Source organism: Patella vulgata, assembly GCF_932274485.2.
Source record: "Patella vulgata chromosome 5 unlocalized genomic scaffold, xgPatVulg1.2 SUPER_5_unloc_1, whole genome shotgun sequence".
NCBI lineage: Eukaryota > Metazoa > Mollusca > Gastropoda > Patellidae > Patella > Patella vulgata.
This window is the reverse complement of record NW_026606045.1, coordinates 399-22,334: the sequence shown is the minus strand read 5'-3', so window position 1 is coordinate 22,334 and position 21,936 is coordinate 399. Positions and strand designations below refer to the sequence as shown.

The 21,936-nt window shown below is 34.1% G+C and overlaps 2 protein-coding genes across 2 annotated transcripts; both read right to left on the bottom strand.

Annotated features, from left to right (window-relative positions):
• Positions 1–1,869: 1,869 nt before the first annotated feature.
• Positions 1,870–7,868, bottom strand: LOC130014390 (uncharacterized). The gene is made up of 2 exons (XM_056103521.1): positions 5,956–7,868; positions 1,870–5,898 (listed from the first exon to the last, which is right to left on the bottom strand). Exons 1-2 carry the CDS (start codon positions 7,654–7,656, stop codon positions 5,827–5,829), a joined length of 1,773 nt encoding a protein of 590 aa, XP_055959496.1. The 5' UTR covers positions 7,657–7,868; the 3' UTR covers positions 1,870–5,826.
• LOC130014389 (ankyrin repeat domain-containing protein 50-like) lies at positions 7,772–16,881 on the bottom strand. Its single transcript, XM_056103512.1, has 6 exons — positions 16,224–16,881; positions 12,892–13,393; positions 11,648–11,754; positions 11,327–11,396; positions 7,860–9,712; positions 7,772–7,776 (listed from the first exon to the last, which is right to left on the bottom strand). The coding sequence occupies exons 3-6, from the start codon at positions 11,745–11,747 to the stop codon at positions 7,772–7,774; spliced, it is 2,028 nt and encodes a 675-aa protein (XP_055959487.1). The 5' UTR covers positions 11,748–11,754; positions 12,892–13,393; positions 16,224–16,881.
• Between the last annotated feature and the right edge of the window lie 5,055 nt (positions 16,882–21,936).

Sequence of the window (21,936 nt, the reverse complement as noted above, 5' to 3'; positions counted from 1 at the left end):
TGTAGTGTCGTTTTCCAGCACGTATTATTTGTAACTGAACATGCGTTATTTTACACTAAACGCAGTAAACGCTTGAGAACTATGGCGGTATATTAGATTCAAAATTTTAACATGCTATCGTCTAATTTCTAACTTCAGTTCATGTAATTTTTAACTTCTATTCATGTAACTTCTAACTTCTTTATTTCAGAGGCGGATTTAAGGGGATGGGGGCGAGGGGCGCCCCCTCCCCCTAATTTTCGACAGTGCATTTTTTTACTGCTGAAAGTGCCCTTTCTCAGACCCAAATATGTCCGTTCCCAACCCGTTGCAGGGATCCCAAATGACCCAAACCATCGATTCAAACACACCAGTCTGGTCAAATTAATGCTTTCACTTTCAAACGAATTCTTGTTGTTTAGCTGACGGTGCCCTAATCCTATAGAGTGGCTATAGACAGATATCTTGTGGAATCGGCGGCGAATACACTCATGTCCTTCACCGACGCGCATGAGTGCAACTTGATGTAGCATTGTTTCATGTGTGGACAGTACAAAGTACAAGTTACAAGGCTTAAATAGTGAAGTGGCTAGGGAATAGATTCGTCTTTTTTCCCATCATTTTCGAGTCGCATGTTCAACTGGCTTTTTTGCTCGATTTTAAGGCTATTTTTCAACGATTTCCGAACGTTTACTTAGACGACAATATCAGCCAAATAGCTCTTGGAATGGCTACAGATGCAAGGAAATGACGGATTATTTTCTTGGGGACTCCCCCCCCCCACCAAAAAGAAAATCCCCTCTCAGCGGCGTGCCCCGTCTCCGCGGTCAGTGCCCTTATTTTGCGGCGCCCCCCCTTTTCAAAATTCCTAGATCCGCCCCTGTATTTGTTCAGTGTAAATTTTAATTCTATTTCATCTTTTTTCTATTATTTAGACGAAAAACGTCTTCTTCATTGACGCTTTACACGTTTAGCATCAACATCAACGAATTTAGAATTTTTACACTTCAGCCTAGCTCACTGCGTGCTCATTTGGTGATTGCGCACCCGGTCGGGACCATTATGTTGATATAAACGATTCGTTCTTCGTCTGGTTGAATGTTGGAAGGAGTGCTGAAATTTGGAGAGAGAGAGAGAGAGAGAGAGAGAGAGAGATGGGCTTGATAAAGACGACAGTATTCTCGTCGAAACGTCGCTTAGTATTAAACTCAGTAATTGTACCTTATGCTAATATAGACCAACAGAATATAAATATTAATTGGCTCAACTGTAAAAAAAAAAATCAAATAAAATTCTCCAAATACTGCACTTAAAAAAAAAACCCAAATACTGTTAATTTAGCTTATATTTGAAATAATATTTCCAAACCATATAACGTTCGATGTGGGTTGGATGACCGAATGGTTAGCACGTGCGTGCTGTATCACAAGGGCTGTCATTGACTCAAGGAGTAGGGTCGCCTGTCCATCCTCGTGGGTTTTCTCTGGCTCCCCCGGTTTCCTCCCACTGCTAAAGACCCCTACGCGCAAGCGTACCGGAACTGGATGTGGGCGTGATAAAATGTGACGTTCTGGAACTGGATGTGGACGGGATAAAGCGCGCTGTACTTGGACTAGACTGTATGTGCGCAAGATAAATCATGACAAAACGGAACTGGATGAGGGCGAGATGACGAATGTTGTACCTGGACTTTGATGTGGGCGAAGAAAAGAGTATTGTACCTGGACTGGATGTGGGCAAAATAAAGCGTACTGAACATTTGACTGGGTGTGGGCAAGAAAAAGATTGCTATACTGGGAATTGATGTGGGCGAGATCAAGCGTGTCATACCGGGAAGTTTTAGTCGAAGACGGGAACGAGTGAAATAATTTGCCTTTTAAAACACAAAAATTTATCATATCTGCATTTATTATACAGCATTAAACATGAACATATAATAACATGGTGGTGATAAACCATTAATAATAATAATGTGGTGATAAACTATTAATAATAACATGGTGGTGATAAACCATTAATAATAACATGGTGCTGATAAACTATTAATAATAACCTGGTGGTGATAAACCATTTATAATAACACGGTGGTGATAAACTATTAATAATAACACGGTGGTGATAAACCATTAATAATAACATGGTGGTGATAGACCGTTAATAATAACACGGTGGTGATAAACTATTAATAATAACATGGTGGTGATAAACCATTAATAATAACATGGTGGCAATAAACCATTAATAATAACATTGTGGTGATAGACCATTAATAATAACACGGTACTGATATACTATTAATAATAACACGGTGGTGATAAACCATTAATAATAACATGGTGGTGATAGACCGTTAATAATAACACGGTGGTGATAAACTATTAATAATAACATGGTGGTGATAAACCATTAATAATAACATGGTGGCAATAAACCATTAATAATAACATTGTGGTGATAAACCATTAATAATAACATGATGGTGATAACACGGTGCTGAAAAATCATTAATAATAAAATGGTGCAGATAAACTATTAATAATTACATGGTGCTGATTAACCATTAATAATAACATGATGGTGATAAACCATTAATAATAACATGGTGGTGATAAACTATTAATAATAACATGGTGCTTATAAACCATTAATAATAACATGGTGGTGATAAACTATTAATAATAACATGGTGCTGATAAACCATTAATAATTAACATGGTGGTGATAAACTATTATTAATAACATGGTGGTGATAAACTATTAATAATAACATGGTGCTGATAGACCATTAATAATAACACAGTGGTGATAAACCATTAATAATAACACGGTGCTGATAATCCATTAATAACAACATGGTGGTGATAAACCATTAATAATAACATGGTGCTGATAAACCATTAATAATAACATGGTGTTGATAAACCATTAATAATAACATGGTGGTGATAAACCATTAATAATAACAATGGTGGTGATAGACCATTAATAATAACATGGAGGTGATAAACTATTAATAATACCATGGTGGTGATAAACCATTAATAATAACATGGTGGTGATAAACCATTATTAATAACACGGTGGTGATAAACCATTAATAATAACATGGTGCTGATAAACCAGTAATGATAACATGGTGCTGACAAACTATTAATAATACCATGGTGGTGATAAACCATTAATAATAACATGGTGGTGACAAACTATTAATAATAACATGGTGGTGATAAACAATTAATAATAACATGGTGGTGATAAATTATTAATAATAACATGGTGGTGATAAACCATTAATAATAACACGGTGCTGATAAACTATTAATAATAACATGGTGCTGATAAACCATTAATAATAACATGGTGATAAACCATTAATAATAACATGGTGCTGACAAACCATTACTAATAACATGGTGGTGATAAACCATTAATAATAACATGGTGCTGACAAGTCATTACTAATAACATGGTGGTGATAAACCATTAATAATAACATGGTGCTACATGGTGCTGACAAGTCATTACTAATAACATGGTGGTGATAAACCATTAATAATAACATGGTGCTGATGAACCATTAATAATAACACGGTGATGATAAACCATTAATAATAACATGGCGGTGATAAACCATTAATAATAACACGGTGGTGATAAACCATTAATAATAACATGGTGGTGATAGACCATTAATAATAACACGGTGCTGATAAACCATTAATAATAACATGGTGCTGAATAGCCATTAATAATAACATGGTGGGGATAAATCATTAATAATAACACGGTGCTGATAAACTATTAATAATAACACGGTGGTGATAAACCATTAATAATAACATGGTAGTGATACGCCATTAATAATAACATGGTGGCAATAAACCATTAATAATAACATTGTGGTGATAGACCATTAATAATAACACGGTACTGATATACTATTAATAATAACACGGTGGTGATAAACCATTAATAATAACATGGTGGTGATAGACCGTTAATAATAACACGGTGGTGATAAACTATTAATAATAACATGGTGGTGATAAACCATTAATAATAACATGGTGGCAATAAACCATTAATAATAACATTGTGGTGATAAACCATTAATAATAACATGATGGTGATAACACGGTGCTGAAAAATCATTAATAATAAAATGGTGCAGATAAACTATTAATAATTACATGGTGCTGATAAACCATTAATAATAACATGATGGTGATAAACCATTAATAATAACATGGTGGTGATAAACTATTAATAATAACATGGTGCTTATAAACCATTAATAATAACATGGTTGATAAACCATTAATAATAACATGGTGGTGATAAACCATTAATAATAACATGGTGGTGATAGACCATTAATAATAACATGGAGGTGATAAACTATTAATAATACCATGGTGGTGATAAACCATTAATAATAACATGGTGGTGATAAACCATTATTAATAACACGGTGGTGATAAACCATTAATAATAACATGGTGCTGATAAACCAGTAATGATAACATGGTGCTGACAAACTATTAATAATACCATGGTGGTGATAAACCATTAATAATAACATGGTGGTGACAAACTATTAATAATAACATGGTGGTGATAAACAATTAATAATAACATGGTGGTGATAAATTATTAATAATAACATGGTGGTGATAAACCATTAATAATAACACGGTGCTGATAAACTATTAATAATAACATGGTGCTGATAAACCATTAATAATAACATGGTGATAAACCATTAATAATAACATGGTGCTGACAAACCATTACTAATAACATGGTGGTGATAAACCATTAATAATAACATGGTGCTGACAAGTCATTACTAATAACATGGTGGTGATAAACCATTAATAATAACATGGTGCTACATGGTGCTGACAAGTCATTACTAATAACATGGTGGTGATAAACCATTAATAATAACATGGTGCTGATGAACCATTAATAATAACACGGTGATGATAAACCATTAATAATAACATGGCGGTGATAAACCATTAATAATAACACGGTGGTGATAAACCATTAATAATAACATGGTGGTGATAGACCATTAATAATAACACGGTGCTGATAAACCATTAATAATAACATGGTGCTGAATAGCCATTAATAATAACATGGTGGGGATAAATCATTAATAATAACACGGTGCTGATAAACTATTAATAATAACACGGTGGTGATAAACCATTAATAATAACATGGTAGTGATACGCCATTAATAATTACATGATGGTGATAAACCATTAATAATAATATGGTGGGGTGATGATAAACCATTTATAATAACATTGTGTTGATAAACCATTAATAATAGCATGGTGGTGATAAACCATTAATAATAATAACATGGTGGTCCAGATCGTAGGAGTATATCATCATCATCATTATCATCATCCAATGCCCTTTCGAGATCAATTTCTTCGTCTGTAAGACGTACATCACAATGTCCCCCCGTATTTATTAACGCAATCGGTGTAGAAATGTAGGACGTTTTCCATCTTGACTCTGTAAAAATGTTATCCATTCTGATTAAGTAGGACTATATATGGATATCATCACTATTTGTGTTATACCCGCGACATGGTCACCCATCAACATTCACCTCTTCATCATCATTATCATCATCCAATCATCCATCTTGTCCTGACCACTACTAACATCTGTTCTTTATCATCCTAATCTACAACAACACCATCCTTCAACATCCATCCCCATCACTAACATCCATATCTTTATTATCCTCATCTATAACAAAATCATCCTTCAACATCCATCTTGTCATCACCATCACTAATATCCATATCTGTATCTTTCTCATCTATAACATCCATACCCTTCAACATCCATCATGTCATCACTATCACTAAAATCCGTACCCGTATCATCCTCGTCTATAACAACATCATCAGATATATCATCACTAACATCCGCACTAACATCGACCTCATCTATAACATCATCAGGTATGTCATCACCACCTAGATAAACTTGGTAATCGTAGCCGTCAAAATCATTATCGCTATCCCGGAAATCATCATCATCACCATCATCATCATCATCATCATCATCGGTATCTTCCCTCGTATTATCCTCATCATAATAATCATCCATGGAATAACGGATAAAGTATTTTTTAGGAAGAAGATCAACCAGTAAGATCTTCTTCACCAGAGGTTTAGGTATCTGTAGTTGTTCAACTTTCTTCTTTATTTCTAGTCCCAATTTCTGCCTGATGAGTCTTATACACTTTCCTTCAAGAGATAAGTTAAAACATACAAACTTGAATTTCTCCCTGTTTTCCGAGTAAAACATCTCATCTCCTCTATCTCGCGCATCCTCCATTTTGAAATTAACAGTGGAAACAATCTCTTCTTCTGGAGCCCCACTTCGATAAAGTAGTTGTCTAAGTTTATTTCTCTCTTTACTGTCAAAATCATCTAAATGAACATCGTCATTGTAGAAATTGGTTTCAGTAGATACAGATGTTAGATGCTGAAGGCAGCAGTTTTCGGCAACTAAATATCTTATTACACCAACAGTTTTCTCTGGTTCAAAACATGTAGGGAAAAGTAAAGCTCGCTGTATCAGTGTATTGCCATCTGGTCCTGGTAAATTCAGAAGTTTATGGCCACCTCTCATCAAAAACATTTTCACAAAATGTCTACTATAATCAAGGTCTAGATATTGTAAAGCAGATGTGTCATATTTGTTTTCTAAAATACTGATATTTGAGCCCAATTCAAGTAGTAAACGTACAATAAATTTATCATTTTTCTTGGCCGCTAAGATCAAAGCAGTATTTCCATTATTGTCCTGACTATTAATATTTCCACCAGCATCAAGTAAAAGTATGACACATTCTTGAAAAGTTTTATAGTGTTCACTCAGTGAATCGTCCATCAAATTTCCAGTTTGGTTCAGTCTAGACTTAGATAATAGGCACCCGATTACAGCACTGTGTATGGCTGTATGACCTTTATTGTTTGGTATATTAACATCACGTGTAGGACTGTATTTTGTTATCAAGTCCAGGTATTTATGGTTCAATAAGAAAGCTCCAATAATAAGAGGAGTGTTAGTTAGAGAATCTTTATGATTTATATCAATATTATAATTAAACAACCAATTAAACTTCTCTGGTGTAAATTCATATTTCACTTGAGCCAAAAGATGAAAAATGTTTCGATTGGTTGTTTCAGTAAAACTATCCACTAATGGCTTTAATCCTATATAATACTCAAAAATATTTAATTGACCGAATTTCATAATATCGTACAGTAGTTCGGGACCATTAGCAACCAAATTAGCACCAGACTCGACTAAAAGTTTAAAGATAGCCAGAGTAGTTTTAAAATCCCTTTTACTCACCCAGGTCCTATTATATTTAAGTTCCATCGTTTTTACAAAACAATGTCTACAAGCTGATAAACCCCGATCATTAGTTCTATTTACATTAACAATATCCACAAGCACTAATTTAACAATATCTATATAGTGGGCGTATTGGGCGGCATACATTAAAGGCGTTGTTGTTTTGACACTCTGGGTAGGATCAGCCCCTTTTTGTAGTAATAATGATATAATACCTAACCACGTATCTTTATCACCATGGTACCGTATAGCACATGTTAAAGGTGAGTACATCTTGTCAATCTGATTAACATCAGCACCATGTTGTAGTAATAATGATATAATACCTAAACAGGTATCTTTATCACTATGGTGTTCTATAGCACATGTTAAAGGTGTGCGATACCCGTCAACCTGATTAACATCAGCACCATGTTGTATTAATAATGATATAATACCTAAACAGGTATCTTTATCACCATAGTACCGTATAGCACATGTTAAAGGTGAGTTATTATACCTGTCAATCTGATTAACATCAGCACCATGTTGTAGTAATAATGATATAATACCTAACCACGTATCTTTATCACCATGGTACCGTATAGCACATATTAAAGGTGAGTGCATCTCGTCAAGCTGATTAACATCAGCACCATGTTGTAGTAATAATGATATAATACCTAAACAGGTATCTTTATCACTATGGTATTCTATAGCACTTGTTAAAGGTGAGTACAGCTTTTCAATCTGATTAACATCAGCACCATGTTGTAGTAATAATGATATAATACCTAAACAGGAATCTTTATCACCATGGTATTCTATAGCACATGTTAAAGGTGAGTACAGCTTTTCAATCTGATTAACATCAGCACCATGTTGTAGTAATAATGATATAATACCTAAACATGTATCTTTATCACCATGGTGTACTATAGCACATGTTAAAGGTGAGTCTATCTTGTCAACCTGATTAACATCAGCACCATGTTGTAGTAATAATGATATAATACCTAAACAGGAATCTTTATCACCATGGTATTCTATAGCACATGTTAAAGGTGAGTGCATCTTGTCAAGCTGATTAACATCAGCACCATGTTGTAGTAATAATGATATAATACCTAAACATGTATCTTTATCACCATGTAACCATATAGCACATGTTAAAGGTGTGAGATACCCGTCAACCTGATTAACATCAGCACCATGTTGTAGTAATAATGATATAATACCTAAACAGATATCTTTATCACCATGGTACCGTATAGCACATATTAAAGGTGAGTGTATCTCGTCAATCTGATTAACATCAGCACCATGTTGTATTAATAATGATATAATACCTAAACATGTATCTGTATCACCATGGTGTCGTATAGCACATGTTAAAGGTGAGTACAGCTTTTCAATCTGATTAACATCAGCACCATGTTGTAGTAATAATGATATAATACCTAAACAGGTATCTTTATCACCATGGTACCGTATAGCACATGTTAAAGGTGTGAAATACCCGTTAACCTGATTAACATCAGCACCATGTTGTAGTAATAATGATATAATACCTAAACATGTATCTTTATCACCAAGGTATCGTATAGCCAATGTTAAAGGTGTGAGATACCCGTCAGCCTGATTAACGTCAGCACCGTGTTGTAGTAATAATGATATAATACCTAAACACTTATGTTTATCACCATACTTAATAATGACATATTGTAATGATTTAGTTTGATTGAACTTGTCGAATTCAGCTCCAGCTTCTGTTACAATGTTAATACAGTTGAAACATTCGTCCACATCATCAGTGTTTTCTATACAGTGATCTAACACATGGTGACCAGATTTAGATTTATAATTAATCATGTTCTTGATTTGATCATTACTTAAAAGAATTGACAACATTTTACCAGATTTAGCAAACATTAATATAGTTTTATGAGAGTCTAGATTGAGATTTAAATCAGAAATTGTTAAAAGATATTTAGTAATATTGAAACTGTTATACTTAACAGATTCTAACAAAGCATTCCATACTTTATTGTCATGTTCAACCTGTAAATATAATTTCTTACTATAGAGATACTGAATACCTTCAACAAAATCTGATTTTATAGCACATATCATTAACTGTATATTTAAATTAATATCAAGTTGACCATCAGATTGTAATATTATAATATTATTAAATAAACACTTAACAAGTGATAAATATCTTCTCTCTAATGATTGACAGGTTAAACTTATAATGACGTCTTGTAGTCTTCTGACGTCATCTGGCTGTAGTTCTTTTAATATGGTCTCCGTTAGATCAATGTTGACGTCATCAACAGCTTGAGATAATCTGTAAAACATGAAAATATTGATGATTATGTCAAAGATTTATTTACACTTAAGCATGTTATTTCTTTTTTAAAAGGGTAGTTAATCCAAACAGTCTTATCTTTTAATTGTTATAATAGTCATTCACCTGTATCTGTTACTACGTCAAATTAGTCAAACTTTGTTCTAACGCAATAATTTATAAAGTGCAAAAAGTGTAAAATTCTGAAGGTAGGGTGATAATTCGTCCCATATTGTATAATCTTCATTGGTTACCTATCTCCTTTAGAGGTAAAGGGACCATGTCGATTTTAACAGAATCTCAGAAATATATTAGTCCGTGTAGGCCTACGTATGAAATTTAGGCGCCGAAATAGGCCTATAGAGGAATGGTGTATTTAACATCTCTCAAAATTTCAGTTCAAAATATTGAGTCGTTTGGACGTGAACGTCAAAACCGCTTATCCGGACACGTAACCATTATAAGATTTCGGTTCAATTTTTTTCGTTTGGTGACCTGATAACCTATTGTCTTTCCTTTAGAGATTTATACAGTGCATGTCGCACGTGCTGTACTTGATAACGAAAGATATATTTTACCTACAGAAAGTTCATGAAATAAAAGTCTGAAAACCACAACACAATTTATATGGAATACAATCACTGGTTTATACACATATAGCACGACGTTACGACAATTATTCTCTTATCGTTATCAAGTACAAATGATAAATTAGCAAACTAAACTGGTTTCATCCAGACACCACATAATACGACATGGGACACTGGTCTCCATTTCCAGATGAAGACTGATGGGTTTAAGTTGTTTGAACATGTATCACGTATATTAAGTTAGTTGCGCGAGCCTAAGGTAGAGGATTTTAAGAGCCTTTAACACTAAATCAAGCAGTTTTATTCTCCAAAATATAACCGAGACTGATCCTTTAAGTTCATATACACGTTCTAACATACACGTATAGATACTTAAATAAACTCTGCCCCCCCCCCCACCATATATGTCCCTCTTCAGTGGAACAAACTACATGTATGTGGTATTAGCCATGTTGACTCATAAAACAAAGAACAACACGTGGTATTAGCCATTTGAAATACTACCCCAAAATATTAGCACCAGTTCATCGTGGCGTTATCTAAGACAAATCTGAAAACTCACTTATTCTTAGAGGCTTTTCAACGGTAGTACATCATTTTAATTTATTCATAGCAATGATAGTTTATTTATATATATATATATATATATATATATATATATATATATATATATATAAAGAGAGAGAGAGAGAGAGAGAGAGAGAGAAGAGAGAGAGATATGAGGTTTTACGTCCACTCAAAGCAAACTAACATGATTCATCCTTATTTCAATAATTCGCTTGCGCGAAGGGGTCTTTAGCAATGGCAGGAAACCGGAGGAACCGGAGAAAAACCCACGAGGTTGGACAGGCGACCACGTACAACCGGGGAATTGAAACCACACTAGTTGACTCAATGACAGACCTTATGATACAGCGCGCACGTGCTAACCATTCAGCCATCCAATCCCCCAGTTTATGAATAATAATAATAATAATAATAGTTATCCAACCTGTACATTATAAACGTTATAATAGATATTTACCTTTCCTGTATCTTCTGGAGTTCATGTTTTGGTTCGATATTCCCACTTTCACTTTCATCAGATAATTTTACTAGAAAACAATAAAAATATAATAAGTCAAATATACCCCACCTATACATTGGATCTGAATGATAGTTGACTAAACTGTTGTATAAAGTTGACAGACCAAGGACAAATATAGTTTTAATAATGCAATAGTTTCATAATATAACAGTAATACAGTATAACAATCGTTACAAGTTACTATTTCCATAATACAACAGTAATACAGAATAGCAATCGTTACAAGTAGAGAATTTAATTTGAAAGTTATCAATTTACCTATTTTAGTTGGTATCAGGTGTTCCATTTCATCATCACTCCCGTTTGAACTTTCTCTTTTAGCCGGTTTGTCATCTCGTGGTACATTGGTCTCATCCATTCTAAAACTGGAAAGCTCTCAGATAAAACATAAAGAACAATAATAAAGTTTGTTTGGTTGAAGGAAAGATGCATTGGTTCTTTGGGGGGGGGGACGAATGATTAACGCGTTGCATCATAAGGTTTCCTTCTACTGGAGGAATGGTTATCTCGTGCGCGTTGCATCATAAGTTTTGTTATTGAGTTGTGGTTTCGATTTCCCGCTTGTAGGGTCGCCTGTCCTACCTTCTACCTTTTCTCCGGGTCCTCCGGTTTCCCCCAACTGTTAAAGAACCCTAGCGAATTATTGAAATAAAACTGAACCATATGTTAGTCCCGAAATGACCTAATTTATGTCAAGTGGACGTTAAAACCCATTTCTCTCTTTTTTAATTCGGGTTACTCGATTGCTTTGTCAAGATGTCCTTACCTACAGTTCAACACAAACCCTCACAACGTAAATTCCAGCCCGAGGGATTATTAGTATGGCGATTTTTGGTTTTCATATAAAGGGAGATAAGTACAAAGATAAGTACATGGAAATGACTCAGTTCTCCACAATTCAAGAAATACATAGCGTTGAAACCGTGTTCATTGAGGATTTGAACTTTGATAGATTTGGACAATGTTTCAAGTACTGTGTAAAGTTACTTCGCTATAAACTGAAATGAAATAGGATTTAAAAGCCTACTGTTCTTCTCCAACGGGGCTAAAAACACCAGCATCGCTAACGCTGCAATATACGTCCACATTCCTATTTACAGAAAAAAATATTAACAAAAAAGTGGGTGTGACACCGCCCCAGGGTGTCGGGGCATGCACCAAAATAAATAGTTGCTGTCTTTACGGTATAAAGAATAAATGTTCCAAGTATGACAAGTTTTCAAGACGATCGATTAAGAATTGTGACCTGCAAGTAACACACAGACACACAAAACAAGAATGAGCGTGGCATGCACCACAAACAATAGAGATGTTGCTAAGGGTACAAAGAATAAATATACAAAGTTTCGAGATGATACGCTAAGAAATGCAGTCTGTAGACGACAAACAAACAAATACAAGAAATGAGCGTGGCTCTGCCCCTGGGGGTCGGGCATGTCAAGGGTCGCTATGAACTATATCTATAACATTATGAATGTAGTTAAATGTTATAATATACTTACGACTGGCTTGAATTGTAGGTGGATGTATTTCCCAGAGGGTAAAACTAGAACCGCATCAACATTAAGACACAGTTACGTAAATTTCCTGTTCAAATTCACTCATTAAGTTTATGATGTTCCCAAAAATGGAGAATCACAACAAAAGTTTCTTATTAGCCAAGTGAACTTTGGGCGTGGCAGCAAAATCATTTCATCTACTCTACATGTAAATAACCCCATTAGAACTAACATTCAGAAATTATCATCAATGACCCCATTAGAGCTAACATTCAGAAATTCTCATAAATGACCCCATTAGAACTGACATTCAGAAATTCTCCTTTTATCTTTTAAATTAAGTCCCTTTTAAATGTTCAAGTGAATATGTCATCAACTAAATATTTAACATTGTCAAATTAATAATAGAAAAATACACTTACGATCGGCTTGGATTTTAAAAGATGGATGTATACCAATATAACTGTGAGCTATTCATTCAAACAACCTGCTTGCTAATGGCCTTCTATAATAAAATGCAGAGATGTCATAACGTTATAAAGCCTGCACAATATGTTCATATTATATAGGTTACATTCAAAATCGACGATCGACCAAGTAAAACGCCATGACCTCTACATTAGTTATAAATATAATACAGTGCATATATTACTTAACCGTCTCTCAGTCAACAGGATATGAATGGAATACAGTAGAATATTTTTGAACACATCCAACTTTTTCATTTTATTTCAAAGCCATTTTTTTTTATTAACATTAAAAAGAAACAGAGACTACACTGAAAGAATACTTGCAGTGCCAAACATTGTATAAGATGGAACTCGAGAGAGAGAGAGAGAGAGAGAGAGAGGGGGGGGGGTCATTTCGGGACTAACATATGTTTTAATTTTATTTCAATAATTCGCTTGCGCGAAGGGGCTTTTAGCAGTGGGGGGAAACCGGAGGACCCGGAGAAAACCCACGAGGTTGGACAGGTGACCCTACTCCTTGTTACGCACAACCGAGGAATCGAAACCACGCCAGTTGACTCAATGGCAGACCTTATGATTTAACGCGCACGTGCTAACCATTCGGTCATTCCCCCCCCCCCCCCAAAAAAAAAATCTATGGTCATATTATTACAATTATTATATTTTTTTAAGCCATACAATATAAATTTGCTTTACAATACATCAATTGCTTCAGGTGAAAAGGGCTTCCTCACCAAACTTGAACAAATCTAAATAATCACAACCAAAGCAAATATTTCTAAAGTTGATCGCATTAAGGCGTATGCCCGTCTTCATTAACCCAATCGGAGCAGAACGGTAGGACGTTAAACCCCATTTCATTTCATTTCATTTCATTTTATTTCATTTCATTTCCTAATCTTATTTGGTGTCCGTTTAAGTAAAGAAAGAAATGCACATTTTCCTTTTTAAGTAGCCCTCCCCCCAACACATACACACACACACACACACACACACACATTCACCAGCCCTCTATTGGGGGGGGGGGGCGAATGGTTAGCACGCGCGCGCTCTATCATAAAGCCTGTCATTGAGTCAACTGGCATGGTTTCGAATCCCCGGTTGTACGTGACAAGGAGTAGGGTTGCCTGTCCAATCTCGTGGGTTTTCTCCGGGTCCTCCGGTTTCCTCCCACTGCTAAAGACCCCTACGCGCAAGCGAATTATTGAAATAAAATTAAACCATATGTTAGTCCCAAAATGACCTAGTTTGTGTCGAGTGGACGTTAAAGCCCATTTCACTCTCTCTATTGGGTCGAGAAATTTGACGTGAACATATACCGACCATCTATAGACTTATTATATCACATTGTACATCCATAAATGATCAGCCCAGATGTTATGTTATAATTGTATGATCAACTATTGTTTAAACTGTGTATGCTGTCCTTGGTGGATGCAATGATACAATAAAATCTTCTCTTTATCTTATCTTACCCGGACACATAGTAAATACATTTAGTGAATTTTTAGTGTTAAGCTGTACTGTCACACCGTTATAAGGTCGCTCAAATTCATTTAAATAACCGATGCCCAGGCAACAAACTTCTAAAGTTTGTTTTAAAATTTTCGCATAATATGGACATGGAGATGGGGAGGGGAGGGGGTGATTGCCCAGACAACACGGAAAAATTATTAATTAGACATTAATTAACCTATCCGGGCCATAATCAACTCTGCGATCTTTAGTTGATTATGAGCCGATTTACTGCATTACCTTCCTTCACGATTTAACGATTAAATGGATAATCGAGACTATGCTGTTTATAGTACTGACTAGTGACTAGTAACGATGATCAAGGCCGGAAATTTCAACAGCTTAGTTCTCGGTTCATAGTGGATCAATTTGAATGAAATTTACAGCAAATTGCCTTTACATTATCTAGTTTTTAACTATTATAGTGAGAACAGCCAACTCGTTTTGGAATCTCCCATAATGTATCTTTAAGCAATTGATATTCTCATAGCGCACAGTAAATATGAGGCGTTTTTGTGAGTCGATTAGATTAGGTTTTGATTTGCTAGTACGATTTGGTATGATTTCGATTTGATTAGCTATGGTCCACAAATGTGAAATTTGATAATTACCATTTGGTAAGATGGCTGCCATCACGGACACCGATCAGAAAAAATATTGTCTCTGCTAACATGACGAGGGGGGCGTGTGTTTCACGTGTAGTCCAAGTTACCTACAGATTACAGTGACACTGCTGGCACCCAGAGGGCCTAAAATTGCTTAGAGCCAGAGGTGATCTAACATTCTTGTAGACTATAAAGTTAACATTAAAGGAGCTAAATCGCTAACATTTGGGACCTAGAAATTGACAAAAGTGGGTCGCAATGCATATAATACTGTAATATGAATGTATATAAACTGATTTACATTCAATGGTTTCCGTTTTTACTCCAATTTCAAATCCGTTATGTTCGGCGAAATAAGCCAGCAGTCTCAAGCGAGTGCAAATTTCTAGCGTCACGTCTGGTTATTCCAGTTTACATACGCCGTTTGATTTGGTGCAATGTGTCTAGCCTCGTCCCTCGAGTCTCTTGATACAACTGGGGCTGAAGCGCATTATGGTACACGATTGGTGTACCAATGGTAAAATGTTTATTTTGTCTTAAATATTGGATATCAAAAGCCCATCTTTTCCCGTTAAGATCACAACATGAATGTTGATATAATTTGACAAATAAATCGTGTTTTCAATGTTGAAGATTTTGGATGATATTGAGTTAGAGACTTAGCTACTTTAAACACATCAAATGTGTTTTAAAAAAACATTTTTTATGGAGAAAAACAACAATAAGCATTAAAAAAATTACTTACGATGTCGAACATTCCGCCATTTTGAAAACGTCAAATCTAATCGCCTAAACACCTCCTGGGACGATTAGGTCGATTTGCCTAATCAGTTGAGTTAAATCGTCTCACAAATGTAACGATTAGCATAATCAACTTGGTTCACAAATGCGTATAATAGCTAATCGGTCTAATCTAATCGGTTCACAAAAACGCCTATGACATTAAACGGATAACAATTCAGCACAATTTGAATTTAACATTTTCATTTCTTAATGTCTATAAACTTAATATCCACAATACAGTTACAGTTAGCTGTGAGCTATTCACCTCAAACACCCAGCTTGCTAATGAGCAGAATTTCTAGGAATACCCAATAACTTAATGTGCATGTACACTACCACAACAATCTGATTCACCGATATTATACGTGACCTGCTATCTAATGGGCTGAACTTCTAGGGAATACCCGATAGCTCAACGAGCATAAAGATGAATTGTAGATGCTTGTGTTAATGTTGATGAAAAGGTCGTGTGAGCGGAAATGAATACTTCAGTATAAGTCAACATGCATAATTACGGGTTGAAGGCGTTTTTGTTAATTTCGGAGAAAGGTCCGTTTACTCGGAAAAAAAGAGAAGTTTGATACAAGTGAGGATTTCTGGGAATACACGACAGCTCAACATGCATAAATCGTAGATTCCTCGGGAATTATTGTACACTATACACCATTTGTTGATATGACATTACAGTATACATGTAGGTGATATAACATTATGGTATACATATAGGTGATGAATACTACCTGATATAACATTATAGTATACATATAATATACATTATATACATGTAGGTGATATATACTAGCTGATTTAACATTATAGGATATATGAAAGGGCTGTTTTACCCACAATTTTGAAGTAATTAAACGCCCACATCCCAATTCTTGAAGTTTTTAAACGCCCACGTTGTTAAACGCCCCCAATTCAATTGAAAGTATATTTTTGTCAGTGTCATTCTTGTCTGTCCTGATTTGTGTCCAGTGGGCGTTAACCCCTTTGCAATACATGATCGAATTGAAAAGTGTTCGATCGATTTTAAAAGTTATTGCCTCTGTCACTGAAATTTGTAAACGCTGTACAGTATTCGATTATAAAATCCAGAGTCGATTTTACGTGGAGGTATTTTCGTTGTTGTTCCGATATGAGATAGTACACATAGTTGTTGCAGGCCTTTATAGCGTCTAAAAAAATCACCAAGGGCTGCAAATGTTTTAGATGGGACTGGATAACATATTAGACGCAGTCTTTAAACCAAAAGGCAATATACAAGAAGAAGCTGCATTTATCCTGGGGGCAATACGTTTTTCGCATTTTATCATTATTTTAAAACCGGGTCGGTAATTGCAATGTGACATAGTTTAAAAAATGGTTTGCCGAATTTTACTTGTGTAAATAGTTAACCCATAAGTTGCTAAAACTGATTTGGTGCATTTTATATACCAAATGGCAATAAACACAAAGCTTATTCTGGACACACATGCTAGCCGATTTTTGGGGGTAAAGCGTTTTGCCGTTGTAAATGACATGTGGCAAGTATCTATTGTTCGTTTATTTGTCCTTTTCTAGTAAATCTCCATTTCCTCCAACATAGCAGTCACAATCCGTTTTAAAGCGACCCGGTTTTGGAAATTTGATTAATCGGTCGTTAAGGCTAATAGAAAGTTAATCACTGTAAACTAACCGGACATGTTGGTTGGTATTTTACAAACGTTACAATTTTCCCACATATTTCTATGTTATTGTCTGAGTTGTTACATGTAATGACGTATTCACACATAATCATGTAAATTAGATATGTTCAGTTGTATTAAAATTACTTGTCACTTACTTAGTGGACACAAACTTCAATATGGCAATAATTCTCTCTGTAGAGTCTTTACTGACACAAGCTTCAATATGATAATAATCCTCTTTGTAGAATCTTTTATTTCAACAATTTAATGGCGACGTTACTATTTAATTTTCTTCCCTGTTATAATTCTAGATTATCAATGATTAATATAATGAACCTAGCCCTAATTATACGGACAATGGGCGTGGCTTATCATAGGCTCGCAGGATATGCATACTAATATATTAGGCTGGAAAATAGAATACCACGCCATGACTATAACCGTAACCCAAACCCTAGTTGGCAGCTGTAATATGTAATCATGACTACGTAACCCAAATGTGGGAGGGTCAATCTCCTCCCTAACTTTGAGAGATACCCATTGGTATCACGATAAACAAAATGTTGCGACTAGGTATTGCAGTGCTGATACAGTATAATAGACTAGATTATTTAAGACATTGTTGATATAACATTATTTAACAAAAGCATTAGTATCATAGACTAGATTATACAAGACTGTGTTGATACAACATTAGTGTCATAGACTAGATTATACAAGACTGTTGATACAACATCATTTAACTACATAAACAAATCATAGAGACGAATACCAAACAATAGGGTAAGTGTTAGATATTATGAAACCGGGACGATTTTGATAGATTCTATAAAGCGAGTATAATTTAAGCCCCGCCCTTTTGTTGTTTAGGCCCTTCCCACTTTTTTGAAGGTTGAGGTTGCAAGGGGGCATTTATTGTTAGGCCTAATGATGAACATAAAACTTATTTTCCCTGAAGTTGAGAATACTACCGTTGGATCTTTCTCTGAGGCAGGACGATTTCCAATATCACCTAATATATCTACAGAAGTATTTCAATCTGATGAAAATTTAATAAGTTTGTTGAAAATTTTGAAGTTAATTCCACAACACGTTTTGTCGTGTCATATAACCCATCATAAGAAAATGACTCACTTTAAAGCGAGGCCGATTGATTCTGTATGTGGTATAGGATGCTGAATTTCTCTATTTCTAGGATATATAAGATAATATTCTTAACTTTTATAAGAAAATCACTCAAATATCATTGTTCTATGTAAATTAATTGACAAAAAATACGCCAAGACCTTTCATACATAAGAAAAAGACTCACTATAAAGCGAGCCCGATTGATTGGGTTTCATATGTGGTATAGGGCCATGAATTTCCCTTTTTCTAGGATACATAAAAAATAGTATTCTTAATTTATATAATAAACAGACTCTATTGTTATTTTTTTCATGGAAATTAATTGAAAATATTTATAATATTTAGGACCGTATTCTTAATTTGTATAATAAATCACTCAAATATCGTTTTTTTAAATGAAAATTAATTTAAAAAATACACCAAAATCTTCCAAACTTAAGAAAAAGATTCACTATAAAGGGAGGCCGATTGTGTTCAATGTGTGGTATAAGGCAACGATTTGCTCTATTTCTAGGATATATAGGGTAATATTCTTAATTTATATAATAAAATCACTGCAAATATGTTTTTTTATGGAAATTAATATATGTGGTATAAGGCAATGATTTTCTCAATTTCTTGGATATATAGGATAATATTCTTAATTTATATAAGAAATCACTCACATATCGGTTTAATTGAACAAATAAAATCCAATATAATTTAATCATAAGAAAAAGACTCACTATAAAGCAAGGCCGATTGGGTTCTATATGTGGTATAAGGCAGCCATTTTCTTTATATATAGGATATATAGGATGATATCCCTAATTTATATAATGAAATCACCCTAATATCTTTTTGTTTAATGGAAATTAATTTAAAAATACACAAAACCTTTCAAACTTAAGAAAAAGATTCACTATAAAGCGAGGCCGTTTGGGTTCTATATGTGGTATAAGGCAATGATGTTCTATATTTATAGGATATATAAGTTTAAAATATTCTTAATTTATATCAGAAATCACGCAAATATCGGGGTTTGACGTCCACTCGAAACAAACTAGGTCTTTTCGGGACTAACATATGGTTAAATTTTATTTCAATAATTCGCTTGCGCATAGGGGTTTTTGGCAGTGGGGGGTAAAAGGAGGACCCGGAGAAAACCCACGAGGTTAGATAGGCGACCCTACTCCTTGTCACGTACAAGTCCGCAAAAATAGACTTGCCCGAATAACGATTTTGCCAATTATCAAAAACACTCTTAATCTTCCCAGACGCCAGTGACTTCACAGTGACCAAATTTTAATTTTAAATCCTTTTTAATATTTGTCCTTTAAATGTCATAACAGAGGCATTTCCGTGTCCTATTGGTCAAAATAAATTCTAATCAGCCCACAATACACCTACCGTAATAGGCTTTCGATTAAAAGAACAAAATGGGTGTGGAATATGAACATCAATGAAGCCAATATAAATAATTATGTCTTATGTCAGCTTTTACGAAACGAAAGGGTTTCAAGTAATAATCATAAATTGAGTTCGACATTTGCGTTATTAGTTATTTGGACATACATACACAACTCTCTATCATACGCATGTGGCATATTCACATTTCCTCTAGAATATAATTTACAATCACGAGGCTCTAATATTTATAAAATAACAAATCAAAACGAGAATGGTCCATTAAGTTTCATACATTAGTAACCTATGTTTTGTTTATTATTTACAACTTTACACATGTATATTACACTTTCTCCATACAGTTTATTATAACTGTTCATCTCAACACTTAAGAATAAATTAATTAGCACCTGACAGTTCGGGGGATTAAAATTGTTGATTGGGTAATCAAGTTTAGTTTGTAGATCATCAACGAAACCGCCAGTTCCGTTATCTTCGTCACACGACTGAATTAAAATAAGGTTTAAGTTTTTGAAAACGAACTTAGTGGATTGAATTCCCGTGCCATATTTGATTTCATTCTATATTAACTTTTAATTTACGTATTTTATACGATAAACTAGGAATAAGCATTGATTAGTCTATAGCGTTAATTGTTAATTGAACCGTGGTGTGAATAAAAATTACTTTGTATCGGATAATTTCAATTAGGTATATAAGATAATATTCTTAATTTATATAAGAAAATCACTCAAATAACTTTTTCATGGAAAGTAATTGAAAACAAATGGCCCAAATCTTTCATACATAAGAAAAAGATCCACTATAAAGCGAGGTCAACTGGGTTTTATGCGTGGTATAGGGCGAAGAATTTCCCTATTTCTAGGATATACATGTATATGAAAATATTCTTAATTTATATAATAAACTGACTTTTATTGTTATTTATTTTTTAGGATATACATGTATATGAAAATATTCTTAATTTATATAATAAACTGACTTTTATTGTCATTTATTTATTTTTTTTTTACATGTATATGAAAATATTCTTAATTTATATAATAAACTGACTTTTATTGTTATTTATTTTTTTAATGGAAGTTAATTGAAAAATACTTCAAAATCTTTCCAACATTAGCAAGCGAGGCCGATTGGGTTCCATATGTGGTATAGGGAGATGATTTTCCCTGTTCCGGGTATATTAGATAATATTCTTAATTTATATAAGACAATCGCCCATATATCATTTTTTAATCGAAATTAAATGAAAAAAAATACGCCAAGATATTTCATACATAAGAAAAAGACTCACTATAAAGCGAGGCCGACTGGGTTTTATATGTGGTATAAGGCGATGATCTTCTCTATTTCTAGGATAAGATAATGTATATGGCCATGAATCTGCCCATTTCTAGGATATATAATAATAATAATATATAAGGTAATATTCTTAATTTATGTAATAAAATCACTTTAATATCTTTTTTA